Consider the following 22,280-nt stretch of genomic DNA (forward strand, 5'->3'; position numbering starts at 1 on the left):
CCCAAGCATCCAGCGTCATGCATCGAACCTGGACTGGCAACTCGTTTCCTACATGATATTTTACATGTTTCATTGCCATTCTCCCAAATCTTCCCACCCTCTCCCTTTCCCACAGAGTCCATAAGACTGTTCAATACATCAGTGTCTCTTTAATTTTGATTTTGAGTTTTAAGCCAGCTTTTTCACTCTCCTCTTTCACCCCCATTGGAGGCTCTTTAGTGCCTCTTAGCTTTCTGCCATTAACATGGTACATTCACATATCTGAGGTTGTTGATATTTCTCCCAGCAATCTCGATTCCAGCCTTTAGGACTCATCCAGTCCAGCATTTCGAATGACATGCTCTGCATATAAGTTAAATCAGCAGGGTGACAATATTCAGCCTTGACGGACACCTTCACTCATTTTGAATCAGTTTATTTTTCTTTGTCTGCTTCTAACTGTTGCTTTTTGAACTGCATACAAGTTTCTCAGAAGACAGGTAAGGTTCGTCTGGTATTCCCATCTCATTAAGAATTTTCCACTGTGTTGTGATCCACACTGTTTGGTGAGATCAATGAAGCAGATGATTTTCTGGAATTCCCTTGCTTTCTCTATGTTCCAGCAAATGTTGCCAATTTGATCTCTGGTTCATCTCCCTTTTCTAAACCCAGCTTGAACATCTGGAAGTTCTAGGTTCACATAATGCTGAAGCCTAGCCTGGAAGATTTTGAGCATAACCTTACTAGCACTGGAGATGAGTGCACCTGTTCAGTGGCTTGAACATTCTTTAACAATATCCTTCTTGGGAACTAGGATGAGGATTGACATTTTCCAGTCCTCTGGTCACTGCTGGCTCTTCCAAATTTTCTGAGATATTAAGTGGACCACTTTAATAGCACCATCTTTCAGGATTTTAAATAGCTTTGTTGGAATTCTATCACCTCCACTAGCTTTGTTGGCAGCAGTGCTTTTTAAGACCCACTGGAGTTCACATTCCAGAATTTCTGGCTCTGAGTGAGAAACTACACCATTGCATTATCTGGGTCATTAAGATATTTTTTTGTATAGTTCTTCTGTGTACTTTTCCCATCTTTTCTTGGTCTATTCTGCTGTATTAAATCACTACAGATGGTGACTGCAGCCATGAAATTAAAAGACGCTTACTCCTTGGAAGGAAAGTTATGACCAACTTAGCATATTCAAAAGCAGAGACATTACTCTACCAAAAAAGTTTCGTCCTGTCAATGCTACGCTTTTTCCTGTGATCATGTATGTATGTGAGAGTTGGACTGTGAAGAAGGCTGAGCACCGAAGAATTGATGCTTTTGAACTGTGGTGTTGGAGAAGACTCTTGAGAGTCCCTTGGACTGCAAGGAGATCCAACCAGTCCATTCTGAAGGAGATCAGCCCTGGGATTTCTTTGGAAGGAATGATGCTAAAGCTGAAACTCCAGTACTTTGGCCACCTCATGCGAAGAGTTGACTCATTGGAAAAGACTCTGATGCTGGGAAGGATTGGGGGCAGGAGGAGAAGGGGATGACAGAGGATGAGATGGCTGGATGGCATCACTGACACGATGGATGTGAGTTTGAGTGAACTCCAGGAGTTGGTGATGGACAGGGAGGCCTGGCGTGCTGGGATTCATGGGGTCGCAAAGAGTCGGACAAGACTGAGTGACTAATCTGATCTGATCTGAAAGTTAAAAGTGATCTTGAGAAAGAAGAACAAAGTTCGAGACTAGGGTTGCTGATTTCAAATTGTATTAGAAAGCTATAGTAATCAAAACAGAATGCTTTGCTTCTGACATGAAAATAGACACATAGATCAACAGAGCAGAATAGCGAAGCCAGAAAGAAACACACACGTATATTGTTGGTTAGCTTATGAAAAAGGAGCTAAGACTATCCAGTGGGGAAAGGACAAGCTTGTCAAAAATGGCACTGGGGAAACTGGATAGTCCAGTGAAAAAATGGAACTGTACCCCTGTCTTTACTGTGCATAAAAATGGATTAAAAATTAGAACATAAGACTTTAAGCGATTAAACTCTTAGAAGAAGACACTGAGGTAATCTTCTTGCCATCCGTGTTTGCAACAAGGTTTTGGGTTTCACACCAAAAGCAAAGGCAACAACTGCCAAAACAAACAAGTGGATCCACATCAGACTCCAAAGAAAGGAACATCAAGAAAATCAAATGGCAATTTACAGATTGTCAGAAGATATTCCAAATCATATATTTGATAAGGGCTTAATATCCAAAAATACATGAGACATACAACTCAAGGGCAAAAAACCACAAATAATTCAAAATTTTAATGGAGCATATGAAAAGTAAGACTTTCAATAAATTTGAAGATTAGACTATAGATGAGAGACACAGCAAGGTTTTCGTTCTAGAACAACAAAAGCCTGTGCCTTCCTGGCATTACTTTCTTCATCTCCACTCACTTATTTGACAATTTCAATTCAATGCATACATTCTTCAGTCAATAGCAATCACCCCACAGTGAGCTATAATATGTACTATGAACAGTCGCACTGGGGAAAAAATATCATAAATTTGAATCCTTACTAATGTAGCATATCAAAAGGAAGGTAATTTCCAGTTTATCACTACATTGTTTTCTATATTTCATTTCAAAATTGAGCCACCTAGTAAGGAAAATGAGTTAAGAGACCTCAATAATATATAGATAGAAAATCAGTTTTAAATGGGAGCATTAATTGACTATAATTTTGTGGCTATTTATTACTACTGTTGTAACTGTAATCCTTTTGGGTCTCTACTGCATCCATTAATACTTTATGATAAATATTAATACCAACACAGGGACACATACTACTAAAGTTATAGTGAATAGAGAAAGACAGAATATATTAGGCAAGAAGTCAAAGTATGGGTAGTCAGCAATGGTAGTAAAGTAAAGGGCAGTATTGCCTTGAGAGGAAGGAAGGTTCTCAAAGTTTCTTGAAACAGCAAGAATGAGCCAGCTGTGAGGAATTAGCTTAATTTGTAAACCAGAAACTCTACCAGAAGAAATTTAAGTTCATAAAAACATTATGATGCTAAAACCCAAAATTTAGACAGAGAATAGTGTGGGGTCAGGTATGTAGACATTCCAAGTTCTTCATTGATTAGTGCATCAGGCACTCAAGGACCACCCTCACTGAAGTCTTTCTCTATTGCTCAACCTACAGGTACCAGCATGGAGAAAGAGATAGCTCTAATCCACAGGCAGTTGAACCCTACTTTTATGACCTCATGGCTTTCCTTAAAGCATTCCACGCAGCACATTTCCTCCACCCCATCCCATCTGGCTGATTCCCCACGGTCAACAGGAGTCCTCACCCTGGGATCATTCCTCAATCCCCATGGCTCCAGCTCCCAACTTCCATGGACACCAGTGGACTTACAACCCTGTCCGAGGTATGAAAGGCTGCAGCATGGCTTGTCTATGTGGTTCTCAATCCATTCAGAGTGTCACAGAGTAGTGAGTTCACTCCCCAACTGCTTCAAATGCCTCCCCCGTTCCAGTGGATGGCACGGATGTGGGGATCTCTCCCCTATGCTTCAGCTCCCTTATCCCCAGGTTCAGGCTGGTCCCACTTGCTCTCCTCCTTCTTTCCCCTTCCTCCTTGTCCCTTCTTTCCTTTGTCCTACCAAGTTCTGTGTGGATCCGGACGTGCCTTCTCAGTAGTCAGGGAGTCCTGCCAGGATTCACCTGGTCTTCTGTGAGAACTGCTGCGTCTTTAGACATTCTTGATGCATCAGTGGAGAGAGGTATACCCCACTTCCACCTACCCCTCTGTCATCTTGTCCACCCCATTTGTGCATGGATTAGAAATGAGTTTCCCTTTCTATTAAGTTACATTGCCATCACCACACATATTTAACTTTTGCTTTTTGAGGAGAACACAGGTAAGTCCCACTCTTCAGTTCAGTCAGTCATTCAGTGATGTCTCACTCTGTTTGTCCCCAGAGACTGCAGCACGCCACGCTTCCCTGTACATCCCCGACTCCCAGAGCTTGTTCAATCTCATGATTAGATCATGAAGCTCAAACTTAGATCCTCACCTTAATAATTTTTTATACATGAAAATATGTAACCTTTAAAAATCTCTCCAAATTTTCCTACCATCCAGTCTTTGGCAATCATTTTTCTACTCTGAGTTCCTTTTTTTTTTTGGAAATTCCTTATAGTTGAGATCCTGTGGTATTTGTCTTTCTCTGACTTAGTTTACTTAGTGTAATGCCCTCCAGTTTCATCCATGTTGCCACAAAGGGAATGATTTCTTTCTAATTCTAATGGCTAAATAATATTTACCTATATATGTCACATCACATTGTTTTAATCCATTCACCTGATGAAAGATTGTTGTTTCTATAACAAGGCTACTGTGAATAATGCTGCAATGAACATGGGAATACAGATCTCTCTTTGAGACAATGACTTCATTTGCTTTTACTATATATCCAGAAGTGGGATAATGGATCACATAAATATTCTCTTTTAAATTTCTTGAATAACGTCCACAGTATGTGTTCATGGGAGTTTACCGGTATACATCCCTACCAACAGTGCATAAGCACTCCTTTTCTCCACATCCTCAATAACATTTGTCATTTCTTACATTTTTGGTACTAGCCTTTCAAACAGGTATGAGGAGATATCCCTTGGGCTTTTGATCTGCATTTCTTTTGATTACTAGTAATACTGAGCATCTTATCATATACCTCTTGATCATCTATATGTCTTATTTGTGGGAAAATGTCTGTTCTTTAAAGATGGAGCATACATTATGTTTACTATATTCCAATATATGAAACTCAGTTGCCTACCTATATATCAACAACAAGCTATCAGAAAGTGGAATAAGCAAACAATCCCATTTGCTGTTGCATCAACAAAAGATAAAACACTTAGAAATAAACAAGCAAGGTGTTGAAAGATTTTATGGAAAACCTTTAAGACATTGATAAGAGAAATTTAAAGAGTTAAAGATACGTAAAGTTAGGTTGTCTATAATGTGTTTCTTGAGGTAGGATTTGTATTACTATAAACTTCCTTCTTAGAACTGCTTGTGTTGCATCCTCTAGGTTTTTGATCATCTGGTTTTTATTGTTCTTTGTTTCTAGGAATGTGTTGATTTCCCTTATTTCTTCAGTAAACTGCTCATTATTTAGAAATGTGTTGTTTAATCAATATGTGTTTGTGTTCTTTAAAGTGTTTTTTCCTATAATTGATATTTCGTATCATAGTGCTCTTGCCTTGAAAATCCCATGGATGTAGGACCTGGTAGGCTAGAGTCCATGGTGTCGCAAAGAGTCAGACACAACTGAGCGACTTCACTTTCATTTTGCACTTTCATGTATTGGAGAAGGAAATGGCAACCCATTCCAGTGTTCTTGCCTGGGGAATCCCAGGGACGGGGGAGCCTGGTGGGCTGCGTCTATGGGCTCCCACAGAGTCGGACACGACTGAAGCTACTTAGAAGCAGTAGCAATAGCAGTATCATAGTGTTGTGGTCAGAGAAAATTCTTGATACAATTCAATTTCCTTAAATTTATTGAAGTTTGATTTAGGACCCAAATGAGGAGACTGTTTCATGTGCACTTGAGAAGAAAGTGTATTCTTCTGCATTTGGATGGAATGTGTTGAAGATATTACTTAGGTCTGTTTGCTCTAATATATCTTTTAGGCTTATGTTTCCTTATTAACTTTCTGTTCTGATAATCTGTCCACTGGTATAGGTGTGGTGTTATCATGCCTACTATTATTGTGTTACGATCAATTTCTCGTTTTTTGTCAGTTAGTGTTTACCTTATGTATTGAGGTGCTCTTATGTAGGGTACATAAATAGTTAAAATTGTTATGTCTTTTTCTTGGACTGATCCCTTGATCATTTGCTAGTGTCCTTCTTTATTTCTTATAATAGTTTTGATTTTAAGGCTAATTTTTTCTGATACGAGAATTGCCAATCCGGCTTTCTTTTGATTTCCATTTGCATGGAATATCTTTTTCCATCCACTCACTTTCAGTCTGTATGTGTCTCTAGAACTGAAGTGGGTCTCTTGTAGACAGCATATATATGGGTCTTGTTTTTGTATCCATTCAGCCAGTCTGTGTCTTTTGGTAAGAATGGAAGAAGATAATAGCAAATAAAGCAACTGATAGAAGATTGCTTTCCAAAATACAAGCAGCTCAAACAACTCAGTCATCAAAAGCAAAGGCAAGAACTGCAAAAATAAACCAGTGAGACCACATCAAACTCAAAACCTTCTGCATAGTAAAAGAAGCCATCAGTAAAATGAAATGACAACCTATGGAATGAAAAAATATATTTGCAAACCACATATTTGATAAGGGCTTTGTATCCAAGTATATATAAGAGACTTATGCAACTCATTATAAAAAGAAGTCAAACAACCCAAATTATTAAATGAGCAAAGGAAGAGTAAGTGTTTTGCAAAATCTGAAGAGTAGACTGTAGATGACAGACCCTGTGAGTTTTTCCTCCCAGAAGAAAAGCCTGTGTCTTCCTGGCATTGCTTTCTTTATCTCCAATCACCTGTTTGGTGATTCAGTTCACAGTATACATCCTTTACCCAATAGCAATCACCCGACACTGAGCTATATGTGCTCAGAATAGCCTTATTAACTATAACAAACTAATAATTACATACTTAATCTCGAGGCATCTAAAATCTAAGGTGATTTTCAGAATTTTCCTCTCCACTGTTTCCTACATTCTATTTCAAAATTGAAGCACCTAGTATGGAAAAATGAGTAGGGGACCTCAGTAATACATGCATAGAAAGTCATTTAAAACTGGGAGCATTACTGGATTACATTTTGGGGGAATGTATTATTACTAATACTATTACAATTTTATTGCCTTTATTCTCTGCTATACTAGTGGATATTGATTTAAAATAGTAATAACAACATACAGCACAAAGTACTCAGGATACAGTAGATTGAGAAAGACAAAGCTTATGAGGCAGGAAGGGAAATCATAGAGAATTAGCAATGGTATCAAATCGAGGTATAGTATTGCTTAGAAAGAAAGCAGAGTTCTCTAATTGTTTGGAGACAACACAGACAAGCCAGATGTGAGCCAACCAGCTTAAACTGTGTACCAGAAACCGCACCAGAAGGAAAATGAAGTTCATAAGAATATGCTGATGCTAAACGCCAAAATCCAGACAGTAAGAGAATAGGGTAGTGTTTATGTAGATGCTGAAAACTACTCAGAGAGGTAGACATGGAAGCAAATACACTACTGAGCATCAGAAAGATCAAAGCACAAAAGAGTCTGAAAAATAAATCATCAAGGGACTTGGTAGTCTGATCAAAAGAATAAGAGAATCAAGTTGGAAAACCAAAATATAAAGACTTGTGCACGTGATAGACCCAGAGAATGCTCAGCAGAGAAAATTTCGGCCTTAGTGACCAGCAAAAAGAAGCCTCCAGCATCAGGAACCAAAACCCTGGGCAGGACTCACGACTGTGCGCTTCTGGAAACAGCCTTAGTTTCAAGTTTGGGCACTATACCACCTAAAAGCGAATGCAAACAAGGATTATAGCCTGCTATGACACTGAATCACAGACAACAGTATTTGTTTGTTTACTTTTCTCATTCAAGTATAAAGTTAATGAATCACTAACCAATGATAATTGACATCATCAGATTATAGTCAGATCCTCTTTAGTCATACAATGGATATCTGAACCTGTTATATGATTCCCAATAATAGATTTTATAATTGAATTTCTTGATGTTTAATTGAAGGGGAATTGCTTTACAATACTGTACTGGTTTCCACCAAACATCAGCATGAATCAGCCATAGGGATACCTATGTCCCCCGCTCTTGAACCTCCTTGCCACCATCCTTCCCGTCCCACCCCTTGAAGCTGTTACAGTAAAATATGGAAGGCTTCACAAATTTGTGTGTCATCCTTGGGCAGGGGTCATGCTAATCTTCTCAGTATTATTCCAATTTTTTAATATATGTGCTATGAAAGCTAACACATGTATAACAATTGGGGGAATGTCATGGAAACATGTAGAATATCATACAGGAAAAGAATCGCCAGGCCTGGTTCAATACTAGATCCCTGGGGCTGGTGCACTGGGATGACCCGGAGGGATGGTACAAGGAGGGAGGTGGGAGTGGGGTTCAGGATGGGGAACACGTGTTCGCCCATGGCGGATTCATGTTGATGTGTAGCAGAACCAATACAATATTGTAGAGTAATTAGCCTCCAATTAAAATAAATAAATTTAAATTAAAAAAATAAAAGAATAAGTATTTGAGATAAAATATTTAAAAAAACAATTTAACAGAAAAAAAAAATCATATAGTTAGTCATCTCCCAACAGATGATCATTTACATTAGGAATTAGGGTATGCTGCTATATTTACCACCTCTTATAAAATTGAATTTTATAAGGTCCAAAGTTTCTTGAAGGAATTTAGCATATATTTATGCATAGCACATGTATACATGCACAGAAATATATGCACACAAGTACATTTCTGTTATATAAGCTATTATCTTCGTTGCCTGTCACAATAAGCTCTTTAGTCGATGAGAGAGATAGTCCCAAATTTCTGCAACTTATATGTCTCCTTTTTGAGGACCACTTCTTTTAATTTCATCACCTAATTTTAAACAACCATTCTATTCTTAGATACCATGCCAATTTAAACTAAGAGCAGAGAAAACCTAGTAAATGCTGATATCTTATCCTTAATTAAATTATCACTCTTCTGGTTAGTTGGAAAAAGAATCATGTTCAGATCTCATTCAGGAGGATAAAATCTCTATTTTATCAGTTCTCTTATCCAAACTCAATTCTTGCTCACTTCAGTCTTAAATTCTGTTTACTTATAAAGGTCAGACAGGAAAAGTAATATTAAAATCATGCTTGCAAGAGTCTATGATTTATGCTTAGTTGGCCAAAGGTAGGGCCAGGAATAATTTCTGAAATATTACAATACATCCTGGAAGCATGAAGGTCTAGTTCTACTGTCAAAGAGGAGATGTTTGGAGATGGTTCAAAAACTAAGCCCCATGGGTTTTCAAGATGTACACCCAACCAGATGCGTAAATTTGTCCCTAAAAATCAAAGTCAGAAAGAGGAAGGCCTTGTTTGCAGAGCCGATGACGCTGTCTTGGGTGCTGACCAGGCAATATTCTTGTGTTACCATTTGGAGATTTATTTGCTATTTTCTCGAAGAAACAAACATAACGAGAAGAATAAAGATGGATAAGAGTAGAATAGCTACCAAGGTGCCTAGAAGAAAGGCTAACCAGGAGAACCAGGCCCCCACATTGATAACTGTCAAAGACTTTAACAGTGAGTGTTTTATAGACGAGCAGAACAAATGGATAAAACCAATGTTCTAGGGTCACTGCTGTTTTGCAGTCAAAGACAAAATATTTTTTTCTTTAAGCAGAGTCATCACAGCTCCTGATGTGGTCCTGGTTACACACATGCAGACCGAGGGCCACAGGCATGTGTGATGTGACATCAGGAAATGAACCGATGACTGTATAGGTTCCCAGTGACCTGCATCTGCTAATAATGGGACCTGGGGAAAATTACTTGCCCTCTTTAAGTCATTGCATCTTCATTAACATAACTTGATGATCACAGTGAAGATTAAGGTTATCTCACAGGGTTCCTGTGAAACACAAATTTTGAGATGTTTTAAAGGTTTTGTGAAAGTATCGGAGACATGCATGGGGTTACTAAGGTGAGTGAGCAGATCCAAGGTACAGTATCTTTTTCTCTTAGTATTCTCTCTGTACTCAATAGTGGTGATCAGTAGGTCACGTGTTTACTCTTACCCCAGTGTGATGGTAAACCACACAGATCGACTGGACTTTTCTTGTTATTTCAGTGTCTAAAATTCAAGCATTAGTCAATGTAGAGTAAAAAAAATTGCAAACTCTTGGAGGGCCTCGCTACACAGAGTCTGCAGAGTACCAACATTAAACTGTCTTAAAAGAATGGCCTAAACACTCTGGCTTGGAATTTTTTTTTTTTTTTTTTCTCAGAATTAAGTTGTAAATGTTTGCAGAGCACAGAAGTACTTCTGGGAGCAATTCAAAAATACATGGAATAACCTACTTCTCCAACTCTCTATCTGTGCAAATATCATCATCCATCTAAATTTACACAGAAGGTGCTCCTTCTTCCCCACCCCAGCTTCTACAGCAAGAACTCCTGATCAGAGCAACAGGGAAAGAAAAGGCTTCCCTCCACAGGATGGATTTGATGACCTCAGGTGACTAGATCATCTCAGAATGGCTCATGTTTTTATTTAAACAGGGTCCTGCCTGCTGCTGCTGCTGGTCGTGTCTAATCTGCTCCTGTGCCAAGGCAACTCATGCCCATCCTGTGGTCCTGACGTGTTTGTCTCCTTACGGAAATCCCTTACAGACTTGTATATTGATGCTGCCTGGCTCTCCCACGAATTCCATAACCTTTCTGCAATAATGTTCAGTGAGTTTGTAAGTACTATGGTGGTGGTGGTTTAGTTGCTAAATCGTGTCCGACTCTTGCGACCCCATGGACTGTAGCCCACCAGGCTCCCAGAAGGAAACCTCCCCTAACCGACAGAGCTATACTATCCTTTAAACAAGAAGGCTGCAATAACACACTCTCTAGGTCAAAGAAGCCACCAGTTCATAAGATGTTGAAATCGAAGAAAGGATCAGTTTTGTGAAATCTCAAAGATTCCTAAGAAGTGCAATAACTTTTTCAATTTCCTTTCATTCATTTTCTTTTTTAAATTTCCAAAATAAATGATTTTGTATTTGTCAGCTAGGAATGTCATAAAATAATGCAATAAACTCAGTGGAATAAACAACAGAAATTTCTTTCCTCACAGTTCTGGGGGCTAGAAGTCCCAAATCAATATACCAGCAAGGTGAGGTTCTGGTAAGAACTGTTTCTTCCCAGGCTGGCTTCTCTGTGACTCCTCACAAAGGGTGGGGAAGAGAGATAGAGGAAAAAACACAGAGACACAAAGACATAGAAAGAATTCTCTGCTGTTTCGCTTCATGAAGACGCTAAACCTATTGGATCAGTGTTCCACCTTAAGAGCTCATTTGACCTTAATGGGCTTCGCTGGTGGTTCAGATGGTAAAGAATCTGTCTGTAATGTGAGAGACTTGGGTTCTATCCCTGGGTCTGGAAGATTCCCTGGAGACTGGAACGGCAAGGACTCCAGTATTCTTGCCTGAGAAATCCCATGGACAGAGGAATCTGGTAGGCTATAGACCATGGGATCCCCAAAGTCAGAACCCTTTTCAAAACACAGCACTTTGGCAGTTAGGGCTCTAACACATGAAGAACACAGATTCAGCCCACGATACTACCTGACACAAAGCACTTTCAGGTGGGACTGGGGAAAAGGAAGCGTGTTGATTTTCTGGTCCTTCAATGTCTCTTTGGGCTTTCTTCTCCAGGCTCAGAGTAAATAGCCAATAAATGAGAACTGCTCTACAGGGAACTGGGTGGATGGAACATGTTAAACAAAGCTGAATCCGGGTCACAGAAACGAATACTTTGTAGTTTTTTTAAAGGTACAAATTATTGTTTTAAGATTTGCAGTGAATAGGTTTCCAGCTACAATAGAAGGGGAGTTTACAATTGGAAACAATTATTTTCTTTCTGAAGAAGGTACTTGAAAGTTGTGTGTTAATTATTTTAGGTCAATCAAGGAGCACACAGTAGAGCAGACAGCTAATAAAAGGCGGTGCTAAGGTTTTCTATTAAATTCACCTAATTCTTTTTACTCACTAGGTTTTCTTTCATTCTCCATTTTGACTGTCCATTTTTTTCCCAACTCTTCCAAGTAAACAAAAGATTAAATGGTTAAATATAGGTGCATGCATGCATTCTAAATCACTTCAGTTGTGTCCAACTCTTGGCAACCCTACTGACTATAGCTGAACAGGCTCCTCTGTTCATAGGATTGGCCAGGCAAGAATACTGCAGTATGCCGATGTACACTCTTGCAAGGGATCAAACCTGAGTCTTGTTATATGTCCTGCATTGGCAGGAATATTCTTTACTACAACCGACCCCTGGGAAGTACCAAATATTGGTACATATGTACTATATTTGGTTCAAATAGTTAAAAAAAAAGATAATAAAAAAGAGAAGGGAAAAGGTTAAACTTAGAAGAGTTATATGTAAATCATTTTTACAGAGACAATATATAGAAAAGTAGGAAAAGAATGACTTTCAAATTTTGTGATGCCCACCCCCATTAAAAAAAATACACGTCTATCACACATGTTAATGTTCTGGTAATGGGTTCATCTACTGAATGCCCAACAACCCTAACTAATTGCCTGATCACTTTCAGAAAGAAAAATATGCCCAGGGCAAACTGTACCATATCAATGCCACCAACAGCTGCCACACCAATTCCTTCCATGCTCCCGAAGAAAGAGATAAAGCCCACCAGATGAATGTGAGTCTTTCCCCTGGGTTTTTCACCGGGTCAAAAGAGACAGTATGTAGGTTACCAGACTTCAGATTATTAGAGGTTATGGTAACTGTACATGCAGGAAAAGGTGGAGGAACCATAAGCAATTGAAGAGAAACTATATTATGTAGCTGATGAAGCATGAGTGAAATCAAGGGATGACTAAATATCTGTAGTTGCAAGATAAATAACAGATCTATAAATTGTCCATGCAGACAACTTTAGTTCAACCCATGCATTAGACACAGGATTGCAGCTATTATTCTGTATGAAAACAGGAAATGAATGGGAACTTCCATGTGTAAAATATGATCAATATTTAAATATAAATTCATGAATATGTAAGAAACACACCCCAGTTTTGAGTACTCCCTGTTAGCAGTGACTCCTACTTGGGAATCCTATAGTGCACCACCTGAGCCCTCGCATCTGCCTTTCAAGGCTCTCCTGATTCTACTTCTACTTCTCTGACACCTCCTTCATTCGTCATTCTCAACGACTCCTCTGTCACCATTTATTCTGAATTTGTAAGTCTCTCCCACAATGGCCTAAAAAACATTGCTTTGCTTCTCATGGCCACAACAATTGCCTCTGTTCAAAGGACAACATAGTTTACATATCAAGCCTCAATCATTTATGGCAACTCCAAATTTTCACTGTTATAATCTCTCCTTTCTGATTTCCTGCATTATCCTTCTTCTTAACATTATTTAAAGTATTTCCACATGCATCCCCCCAATAAAATTCTATCTTCTCTCTACAACCTTCTTAATGATACCAGCATTCTTTTTCCCTGTTAAGCTCATTGATAATGAGGGTGAACAAGTAAAGGAAAAAGGACAAAGAGGAAGAGGAGGGATTTTCAATAAGCTTAAATTTAAAGTTTATTGAGAGTTACTACATGGCGTTACATTTTACTCAGCATTTTATGTGCATTTTTATATTTAATCCTATTCAGTTCTCTGTTCTTTACCAGTAAAACAGTTCATGGCTGTAAAGAAATCAAGCATATTAACTAGAGATCTTCAGCTCCTGGGATTTTCAGGCTCAGTTCTGCTAGAAGTAGTGAACTAGCAGGGAACCCTACATTGTGAATCCCCCTGATGCTATAACTAAAAACAACGCTGTGCCATTTTCTGCCCAGACACATGTCAACAAAACAGACTCTTCTGATATCAGCAGGGTGCTGGTGTGGGATCAGCTGAGGAGAGAAGCCTGTTTAGGAATGTCATGTCTTCTTCCTTGTCTCTTTGTTATAATATCATAAAGCAATTACCGATCTAAAATCAATACGAAGGACTCATCGGATTCATTAATATGAATGAATCACTGGGTGACAATGATGTGGGCACAGGTGGAATCCCTCTTTCCTGGATCAGGCACTGCAGCACAAACTGACTTGCGTAACTACTTAGATTCTCTCACACGAATATAGAAACACAAAAGAACTCACTGAGTGGTGGTAGAATTTCAGAGGAAAAAAGAAAATTCTTTATGTTATAAATTAGAACACATCAGAGGAATCAGTTCCTAAAATAACCTAGATGTTTAAAAATTTAGCCAAGTGTGAAGTAATAGCTTACATTTTATCCTTTTGCAAATTTTACTACCTTCAAAAATCTCTGCATGCACATAGGAATAACCAAAAGTTTTTTAGGTCAGCTGCTCTGAGCAAAGATCATGTTACCAAAACCACTGAATTATGATTATTTTTATGAGACTGTTTCTTCTGGTTGCTTAGAATGAAGACCTTAGTAAGTGGACACTCGTGTTACTGTATTCCTGGAATAATCCTCTGTATCATCTAGTCCCGAGGCTTCGGAATATGAAAAATCTGTCAGAGGCTGTCGTATCAAGTGCCATGGAGATTGAGAACATGTCAGACAAACTTCAGGCATTCATAGAGAGTCAATTCAGGAAGGTGAGCATCCTGCAGAGGGCTTTCTTGCTTTGTTCATGAATGAAAGAGGTGACCACTGTAATGCATAAGGAGTTTGGAAATATCTCATTTTGTAAGAAAAAGATTCATGACTTCTATATGCTAGATGGCTACTACATAAACCAGGAGCCTAGACATTCATAGTGATAGATTCTACTGTAAAGGAATCAGAATTTCACTGCAATTTTTGACATGTGCAGCCTTCCCTGCATTGCACATATTCCACCAACAGCTTGCCTCTACCTGGGCACTGGTGGTTGTAATGTTTTCAAGAGTAATAGTAATAGAGAACAGAATTTCCAAGATCAGCATTTTTCTAAAGTATCCCAGGACATCTGCTATTGAAGTTCCACTTGTCTGCTTTCTCTGTTCTCCTCAAATCAAAGGATGAGAGTGGAAAGGAAGAAAAGAGAAAGTTAAAACTAAACTTGAGTTCCATATCTAGTTTTTAGATTTCTAATAGTTTTCTCATAGGCTGGCTCCAAAATCCATATCTAGAGAGTTTTATATTCATATGTCTTCCCCAAATCTTTATTTGAAATTAGAAGAAAAAAAGATAAGCAAATAATAAAACGCATAAGAAGTCATTATCATTTGGGTATTCAGGTTATTGTTTCAGTCTTGAAGACGATACACGAGGCTCGCAGTAGCTGGTCAGGACTCCCATCCCTGACGTCCAGCGATGAAGATAGGCGTCTTTCTGAATTTTATAACCTGTTCCACTGCCTGCGCAGGGATTCAGGGAAAGTTGACACGTACATCAAGATCCTGACGTGCCGAATCCGCAAAAAGTGCTAAATCCACATCCATCCCATCCAGCTCTGAGATGGTCATAATCATCTATCCCATAGCGGGCTACTTGAAATTACAGCTTTTTAATGCATGCTCTGTAATGGGTCTTCTCTTAAAAAATAAACACAGATGGTTTAGAAATGTCAAAATCTAAGAGGGCAATTTGTTAACATTTCTTATCTTTATTTAAGACTAAATCAAAAGAAATTCCACAACTACAATTAAGAGAATGAAGCACCTATTAAAATAAGTCACAAATAGCAGAAGCTGGCATTACAAAAAAGACCATTAAGAGATTCCGTAAGAATCACAGCCAATTATTCTGGGTCAAGTTATTAGAACCAAAGAATTAGACAATTGTTCATGGTTCTGGTCATGCTACCAAGAAGGCTGAATTCTCAGGATTCTTCATGAAAGCCAGCCACAACTTTCAGCCAACTATCACAGTGTTACACCAGACAAGATAAGTGCTTTGCACCTTTGTGTAAATAGCATGAGGTTTCCTGAACTGTGTAAAGATTGGTAGGATGCTGTCTTAGTCCTTCTGGGATGTTATAACAAAATATCACAGGCTTAAAAACAATGGAAATGGATTTCCACAGCAGCGTCATGGTCATGCAGGGTCCTTTCTGGTCACATAATTCCTACTGTATCCTCACACGGGGGAGAGCTTGGGAGCATTGTGTGTCTCTTGTATATAAAAGCACTCATTTCATTGAAGAGGGTCCATCCTTACAACTCCATCACCTCACAAAGACTGCACCTAGGGTTACCATAACCATGGGAATCAGGATTTCATCATATGAAATTTCTGGGGGACACAAAGGTTGAGACCATAGCGGATACATAGGTGAACTGGCTCATCCTCCTGCAGTGGCTGTCGTCACCCACGCTCCACTGATCCTCATTTCCTGCTCACCTTGCAGCCATTCCATAATTTCTATTACTCTGGGTTTCACAAGTCCAGGTCAGTCAAGTGTCAGCTCCATCTCATATTCAGCCTATTCAATGTCTCCCTCTCCCCTGCTGAGGCCCAGGGATCCTACAAGGAAGTGCAGATGTGTCCATTTCTGCAAGGTACTTTCTCTATCCCACTCTGGATCTTCATTCCTTGGGCCATGTTGGAACAGGGTAGATGGTAATGAGATGGAAAATTTGACATCACTGACTTCCTTTGAGCCCTTGTAGCCTTCTCTTGGTCCAGACGGACTGATCTGAAATTCCCCCTGACTAACAAGTGTTTCTCTTGAGGGGTATCCTGGTGATTTTCCAGGATATTCACAAGTTGGGGATCCCCAAATTCATAGTTTCCTTTTTAATCAGGGGAAATGTTCTGCAACCACAGCTCTGCAAATGCAGTATTCTCCACAGCCTCTCTGTTTCCCTCACTCTGCAAGCACCATCTGGGAAAAATTAAGCAACCCAAGTCAGCTGCCTATTAACTGACCCACAGGTACCCCATGTATAATAAACACTCTGATCAATTGAATGGCAGAAATACTGGTGTGCATCTGGTCCCCACCTGAGGCCTCTGGACAGTTGTCCAACTGGTCACGTAGACACTGAGTAGATCAGAAAGCTGGATTCAAAAACACATTTATCTGAAAAGTGAGATACCATTCTGTCTTCCTTTTAGAGTAATTATCCTTGCCATTAATTATTTGCCATACAAACATGCCCTAGTAGGTCCATGAATTATAAAATTCTCCAAATAGACTGAGTCTCTACTGAGACGGGAGCAATGTGACTGGATTAGGGATGCTCAGCTTGTTCAACAGCCTGCAAACAACCTGGGATGAGGGCCAATCACTTGACTGGCTCTCCTAAGAAGTCAGTACCTAGAAGTCAGTCAGTTAGAGGGATAGTGGCTCTTCCTAAGAAGAGGCTGGTTTTGCAGCATCTTTAGGGCTTTAGCAGTAATTCCTGGTAAAGAAAATGGGAAAAAAACAAAGTAGAAGGGAAAGGGGGATGAATAAGAGAGAAGCAGAGAAAGACAGAAGGAAGGAAAAGCAGCAATGGGAAAGTGAGTCTAAGACTTGGGTAGTGAAGGATGAAATGCTGTTAGAACACTTTATTTTGAAGGACCCAAATGTATATGCTTTTTTTTTTTTTTTTATATCCTAAGAGCAAATATCTCATATTCCCTTTCCATGAAAAAAACCTTGTAAGCACTTTCTAAGTAATTTACTGCCCTAAACATCTAATTCTATTTTGTTACTTGCTTAACTTTCTTTCATTCAATGTCTCAATATTTCCAGCAGAGCATGGTATTTATTAGAGGGAAAAGTTGGCAATAAGGGGGACAATGCAATTGGAGGAAATATACACACACCAATAGACCACACACATCCTCATGGATTTGTCTCTTATAAAATTTATTTCAAGCATAAATTTAGGACTTTAGATTAACCACAGAAGTGGTGACATTCAGAGTGCTCTCCTTGCTTGACTGTGACATATAAAGTGAATACTGTAGGTTTCAGACAATATTGAACAGAGTCAGTCAGGAATCGTCAAAGCAGGGATATTTGGACAGGATTTAACAACCACTCCCTTGCCATCCAGAAAGCGTTGATTTTCCCCTCGTTTACAGATTTCCATGTAAGATTACATTTGAAGAAATGGCCCTATTATATCAAGAACAGTAGCAGTGGTTCCCGAAAGGAAACAAATGAAGAACTTTTGAAGTTCACTGACCTTATAGATTAGTAAGTCACATGTCATGGATACAATGAGGACTTTAACTGAGGTTTAAAAAAATCTCTGTTTTCCCAAAGCAGGCCCGCAAGTTGTGGAGAAGGAGAGGGTGATATAAACACACAAACTGCTATATTGCATGGCAGCGTGAAGAAGAATAAGATGTGGCCCCACCACGGGGCTACAGTGGATTCAAGCAAAGCTAGGAGCCATCTAAGTGTGTCATAGGAGTGACTCAAAGGGGATGGCTTTATGATGGAGTTTTGAAAAGTTGATGGGATATTGATGTGCAAAAATAGGAAAACAGTATATCTGTCAATTCATTTAGGATCATCTTATGAAGTAAGGATCTCTGACATCCTAGATCAAGGCAACTGAGATATTAATACACATAGCATTATAAGGTATCAGTGAATAATCAAGTCTGACAAAAACACAAGAAATGTTCATTTTTTACCGTGCATGTTGTATCTTTCATGGTTATGCTCCCATGATATATTGCATATATTGTTGTAGGGTTAGAATGGGGAAATATTGTATGGATTTTTATGCATTAGGGAGAATCATATATTGCAAAATGGAGAGTTTGTCTTTATTCTACAATGCAACAGGAAACCAAGAACATTCAGTCCAAGAGAGCACTATGTCCAGAATTAGATAAGAGAAACTTTAATGTGGATTGAAGAGTTGTGGCTGTTGGGGCTGGTGGAGAAAAAGAAAGAGATCAGAAAGAGCTGGGAATATTATGACACTAAAAATCAAAGAGGGCTCTGCCAAGTAAAAAGAAGCAAAGCATGTGAGAGATACAGGAAATGAAATAGACCTTGACCACATGCAAAGAATGAGGCAGACAGAACCTCAAAAAAAGGCATCCAGCAATATGGGACTAGTTGAGTCAATAAATGACTGAAAAGTCAGAGAGAAGGGGGGAGATAAATTAAAGTTTTATCCAAAAGCACCTGAGTTCTATTTTCCTGTATTTCATCAACTTAGTACCAGAAATCACCAAAAAATGTTAAGGTTCTGCAGCAAATGAAAGAAATAAGTACTCTAAGGTGCCTCTGCTAGACGCTATGCAATCCCAGAACCAAAGCAGGACTACCCAGTGATAATAAGCAGTAAGTCACTAGTCACTTTCAACACTTAAATAAGACATACATTTTAAAGCATAGAGGATGAATGGAAATCAAATGGAAACAACCCATACCTTTACAGACCCAGCCTGCTGCTGTTCCTGCTAAGTCATTTCAGTTGTGTCAAACTCTGGGCAACCCCATAGACGGCAGCCCACCAGGCTCCCCTGTCCCTGGGATTCTCCAGGCAAGAACCCTGGAGTGGGTTGCTATTTCCTTCTCCAATGCATGAAAGTGAAAGATGAAAGTGAAATTGAGCAGTTTTGTCCGACCCTCAGCAACCCCATTGACTGCAGCCTTCCAGGGTCCTCCGTCCATGGGATTTTCCAGGCAAGGGTACTGGAGTGTGTGCCATTGCCTTCTCCGAGAGCCAGCCTAAACAAAACCTGAAACCTACACCAAATAGAGGTAATGGTCTCATTAATCATGTGCCCACTTTCTGGAAGAGTTTCTCATTCCTTTTGCCTGAATCCTCCCTTGTTTACTAACCCTTCATTGCCTTACTCTCAGCAGATGGTCAGCTAATCACAAATCAAATAAATTATTAAACAGTGTTCATTCCTGAGACATATTTGTAGTGATGGACTCTTCAAATGAAAGGCTTTCTAATCCCCTGAAAGTAAAACGCTAATACTGGAAAGCCTCCCTCCTAGCCTCTTTCCAAAATGCCCAGTGGGCAGCAATTGAGAGTCTAGCTACTTAGATGTCTTCTGCCATAATTATAACCTCTCTGGATAATGAAGACAGGAGATGGATGGAGCACTGAAAGATGTCAAGAAAGAAATGCATGGACAAGGGGAAAAGATACCATAAGCCTTAAACACTGATCTATGCCTGCACACCATACCATGTGTGATGGGAGCCAGGTGGACCTAATGAGGGATGGATTTTTCAAGACAGCTCTATATGAGTTGGCACTGAGAAGTTTGATTCAACTCAACTATTTCAACATGATTCTTTGATTCTAAGACTCAGCACCACTTGTCTCATTTAACTGCACTAAGTCAAAAAGGGAATATCTTATTGCCTATTTGAACACTGCCAAGAGATCATAAAACTTTTCATCACAAGGAGAAAATTGTAACTATTTCTAATGAGGGATGTTCACCAGATTTATGGTGGTGATCATTTTGAAATATATATCAAATTATTAGGTTGTACACCTGAAACCAAAATAACATTATATGTCAATACTATCTATGTATAATGATACCTGAAACTGAAATAGCATATTTGTCAATGTGACTTATATAATGACTTCTATAATATAATGATCATATACTCATTATGTTATGGACATAGCACATATCATACCTTCAATATACTTCAGTCACTCAGTCATATCCAACTGTTTGAGACCCCACGGACTGTGGCATATCAGGCTCCCCTGTCCTCCACCATCTCCTGGAGCTTGCTCAAACTCATGCCCATCGAGTCAGTGATGCCATCCAACCATCTCATCCTCTGCCATCACCTTCTCTTCCTGCCATCAATCTTTCCCAGTGCAGGGTCTTTTCCAATGAGTCAATTATTTGCATCAGGTGGCTAAAGTATTGGAGCTTCAGCTTCAGCATCAGTCCTTTCAATGAATATTCAAGGCTGATTTCCTTTAGTATGGACCGGTTTGATCTCCCTGCAGTCCTAGGGACTCTCAAGAGTCTTCTCCAACACTGCAGTTCAAAAGCATCAATTCCTTGGTGCTCAGTTTCCTTATGGTCCAGCTCTCACATCCATACTGACTACTGGGAAAACCACAGCTTTGAATAGATGGGATTGTATTTATATATATAAACGTATAGGTACACACACCTATGTAAGGAAAAGGTTTTGAAAAGCAATATAATTATGTTTTGGATAAAGAAAACAAATACACTAGTCTAAATTTTTTTCAAATGTGCATTTTGGCTATCATGTTTGGTTTAAAACCTTCTCTTTAAATGTAGTTTATGTTTATGCTGATAATAGATACAGAAACATGTCTTAACCTTGTAACATTAACTGTAGAACAGTTTATTTACAATAGCTAATTAAAGTCACAAAATTTTGAAACCTATACGCCTGCCCAGTACTCTGCTATCGGTCATTTAACCAATTTATTATTGACTTAATTCCTCCTTGACTCAGAAACTCTTATAGGTGCTTTGTTTACATCAATACACAAAGCAGGCAGACACTTATCCTCATGGAACTGATATTCTAGCTGGGGGAAGACAGATAATCTGCAATAAACATGAATCCAAGTACGTTTTATGGTATGTTAACAGGTGATCTGTACTATTGGAAAAGAACTAGTAAAGCAGAGGATGGGGTTTAGGGAATAAAGGTGAAGAAAGGGAGGTGATTTAAAGAAAAACAACTTAGACTAAACTGAGATGAGCGAACATGCTCTCTTGCATTCAAGATTCAAGTTTTCCCCTGTCCCGGCAGGTCTCTTGGTCTTCCTCTCTGCTGCTGCTGCTAAGTCGCTTCAGTCGTGTCTGACCCTGTGTGACCCCATAGACGGCAGCCCACCAGGCTCCCCAATCCCTGGGATTCTCCAGGCAAGAATACTGGAGTGGGTTGCCATTACCTTCTCCAATGCGTGAAAGTGAAGTCGTTCAGTCATGCCCGACTCTTAGCGACCCCTTAGACTACCCAACTTCAAAAATGTTTCATGTTTGAGGCTTTATGCAAACTCATGCAAATACGCATATTCTGAACATTCTGCCTCTCTTCAGTTGAACTGGTTTCATAAAAAATTGTTGGTAAACTCCCCCAAATTATGTAACATTTTATGCAGCAAATTTTTATAATTTTCTGATTCCTGAAGAACTAATCTCCAAAGCATTTCCATTTTTCAACACACTGTCAGTGACCTAATTATATTATGTAAAAGTATTACATATGCATTGGTATTCTAATATATTATGACATTTAAAATATATACACAAAATATAAACTAAATGACACTGAGATAAATAGAAATAGAAATGGAAATAGTAACATTTTCTTCCCCAGGGGATGAGGACACTCATTTTTAAGGCCACTGGACTAATGGAAATGAATGTACACACATAATTATATCAGTTATTTAACTATCATGATAAAGTAATTTCTTTTACATAAAGTTTCAATCAAAGTTCTCAGAATACCACAAGGGGCCAGGAATACAATTGTATGTGAATAACTCTCTTCATATGCATATATAAAATTGTGTGAGCTCAATTAAGGAATCATCTTTAGTT

At 39.0% G+C, this 22,280-nt stretch overlaps 1 protein-coding gene across 1 annotated transcript; it reads left to right on the forward strand.

Annotated features, from left to right (window-relative positions):
* Positions 1-3,292: 3,292 nt before the first annotated feature.
* On the forward strand, positions 3,293-15,369 carry LOC104992624 (chorionic somatomammotropin hormone 2-like). The gene is made up of 5 exons (XM_010845572.1): positions 3,293-3,406; positions 10,326-10,507; positions 12,373-12,480; positions 14,237-14,416; positions 15,041-15,369. The coding sequence occupies exons 1-5, from the start codon at positions 3,352-3,354 to the stop codon at positions 15,230-15,232; spliced, it is 717 nt and encodes a 238-aa protein (XP_010843874.1). The 5' UTR covers positions 3,293-3,351; the 3' UTR covers positions 15,233-15,369.
* Positions 15,370-22,280: the final 6,911 nt, after the last annotated feature.

The sequence above is a fragment of the Bison bison genome, unplaced genomic scaffold, assembly GCF_000754665.1.
Source record: "Bison bison bison isolate TAMUID 2011002044 unplaced genomic scaffold, Bison_UMD1.0 scf7180017864220, whole genome shotgun sequence".
Classification (NCBI taxonomy): Eukaryota; Metazoa; Chordata; class Mammalia; order Artiodactyla; family Bovidae; genus Bison; species Bison bison.

Excerpts from the sequence above, each read along its gene's own strand:
- LOC104992624 (XM_010845572.1), top strand. The coding sequence starts at position 3,352 with ATGGCTCCAGCTCCCAACTTCCATGGACACCAGTGGACTTACAACCCT. Across the intron at positions 3,407-10,325 it reads GACTTACAACCCTGTCCGAG|GGTCCTGCCTGCTGCTGCTG; the intron begins GTATGAAAGGCT and ends TTATTTAAACAG. Across the intron at positions 12,481-14,236 it reads ATAAAGCCCACCAGATGAAT|AATGAAGACCTTAGTAAGTG; the intron begins GTGAGTCTTTCC and ends CTGGTTGCTTAG.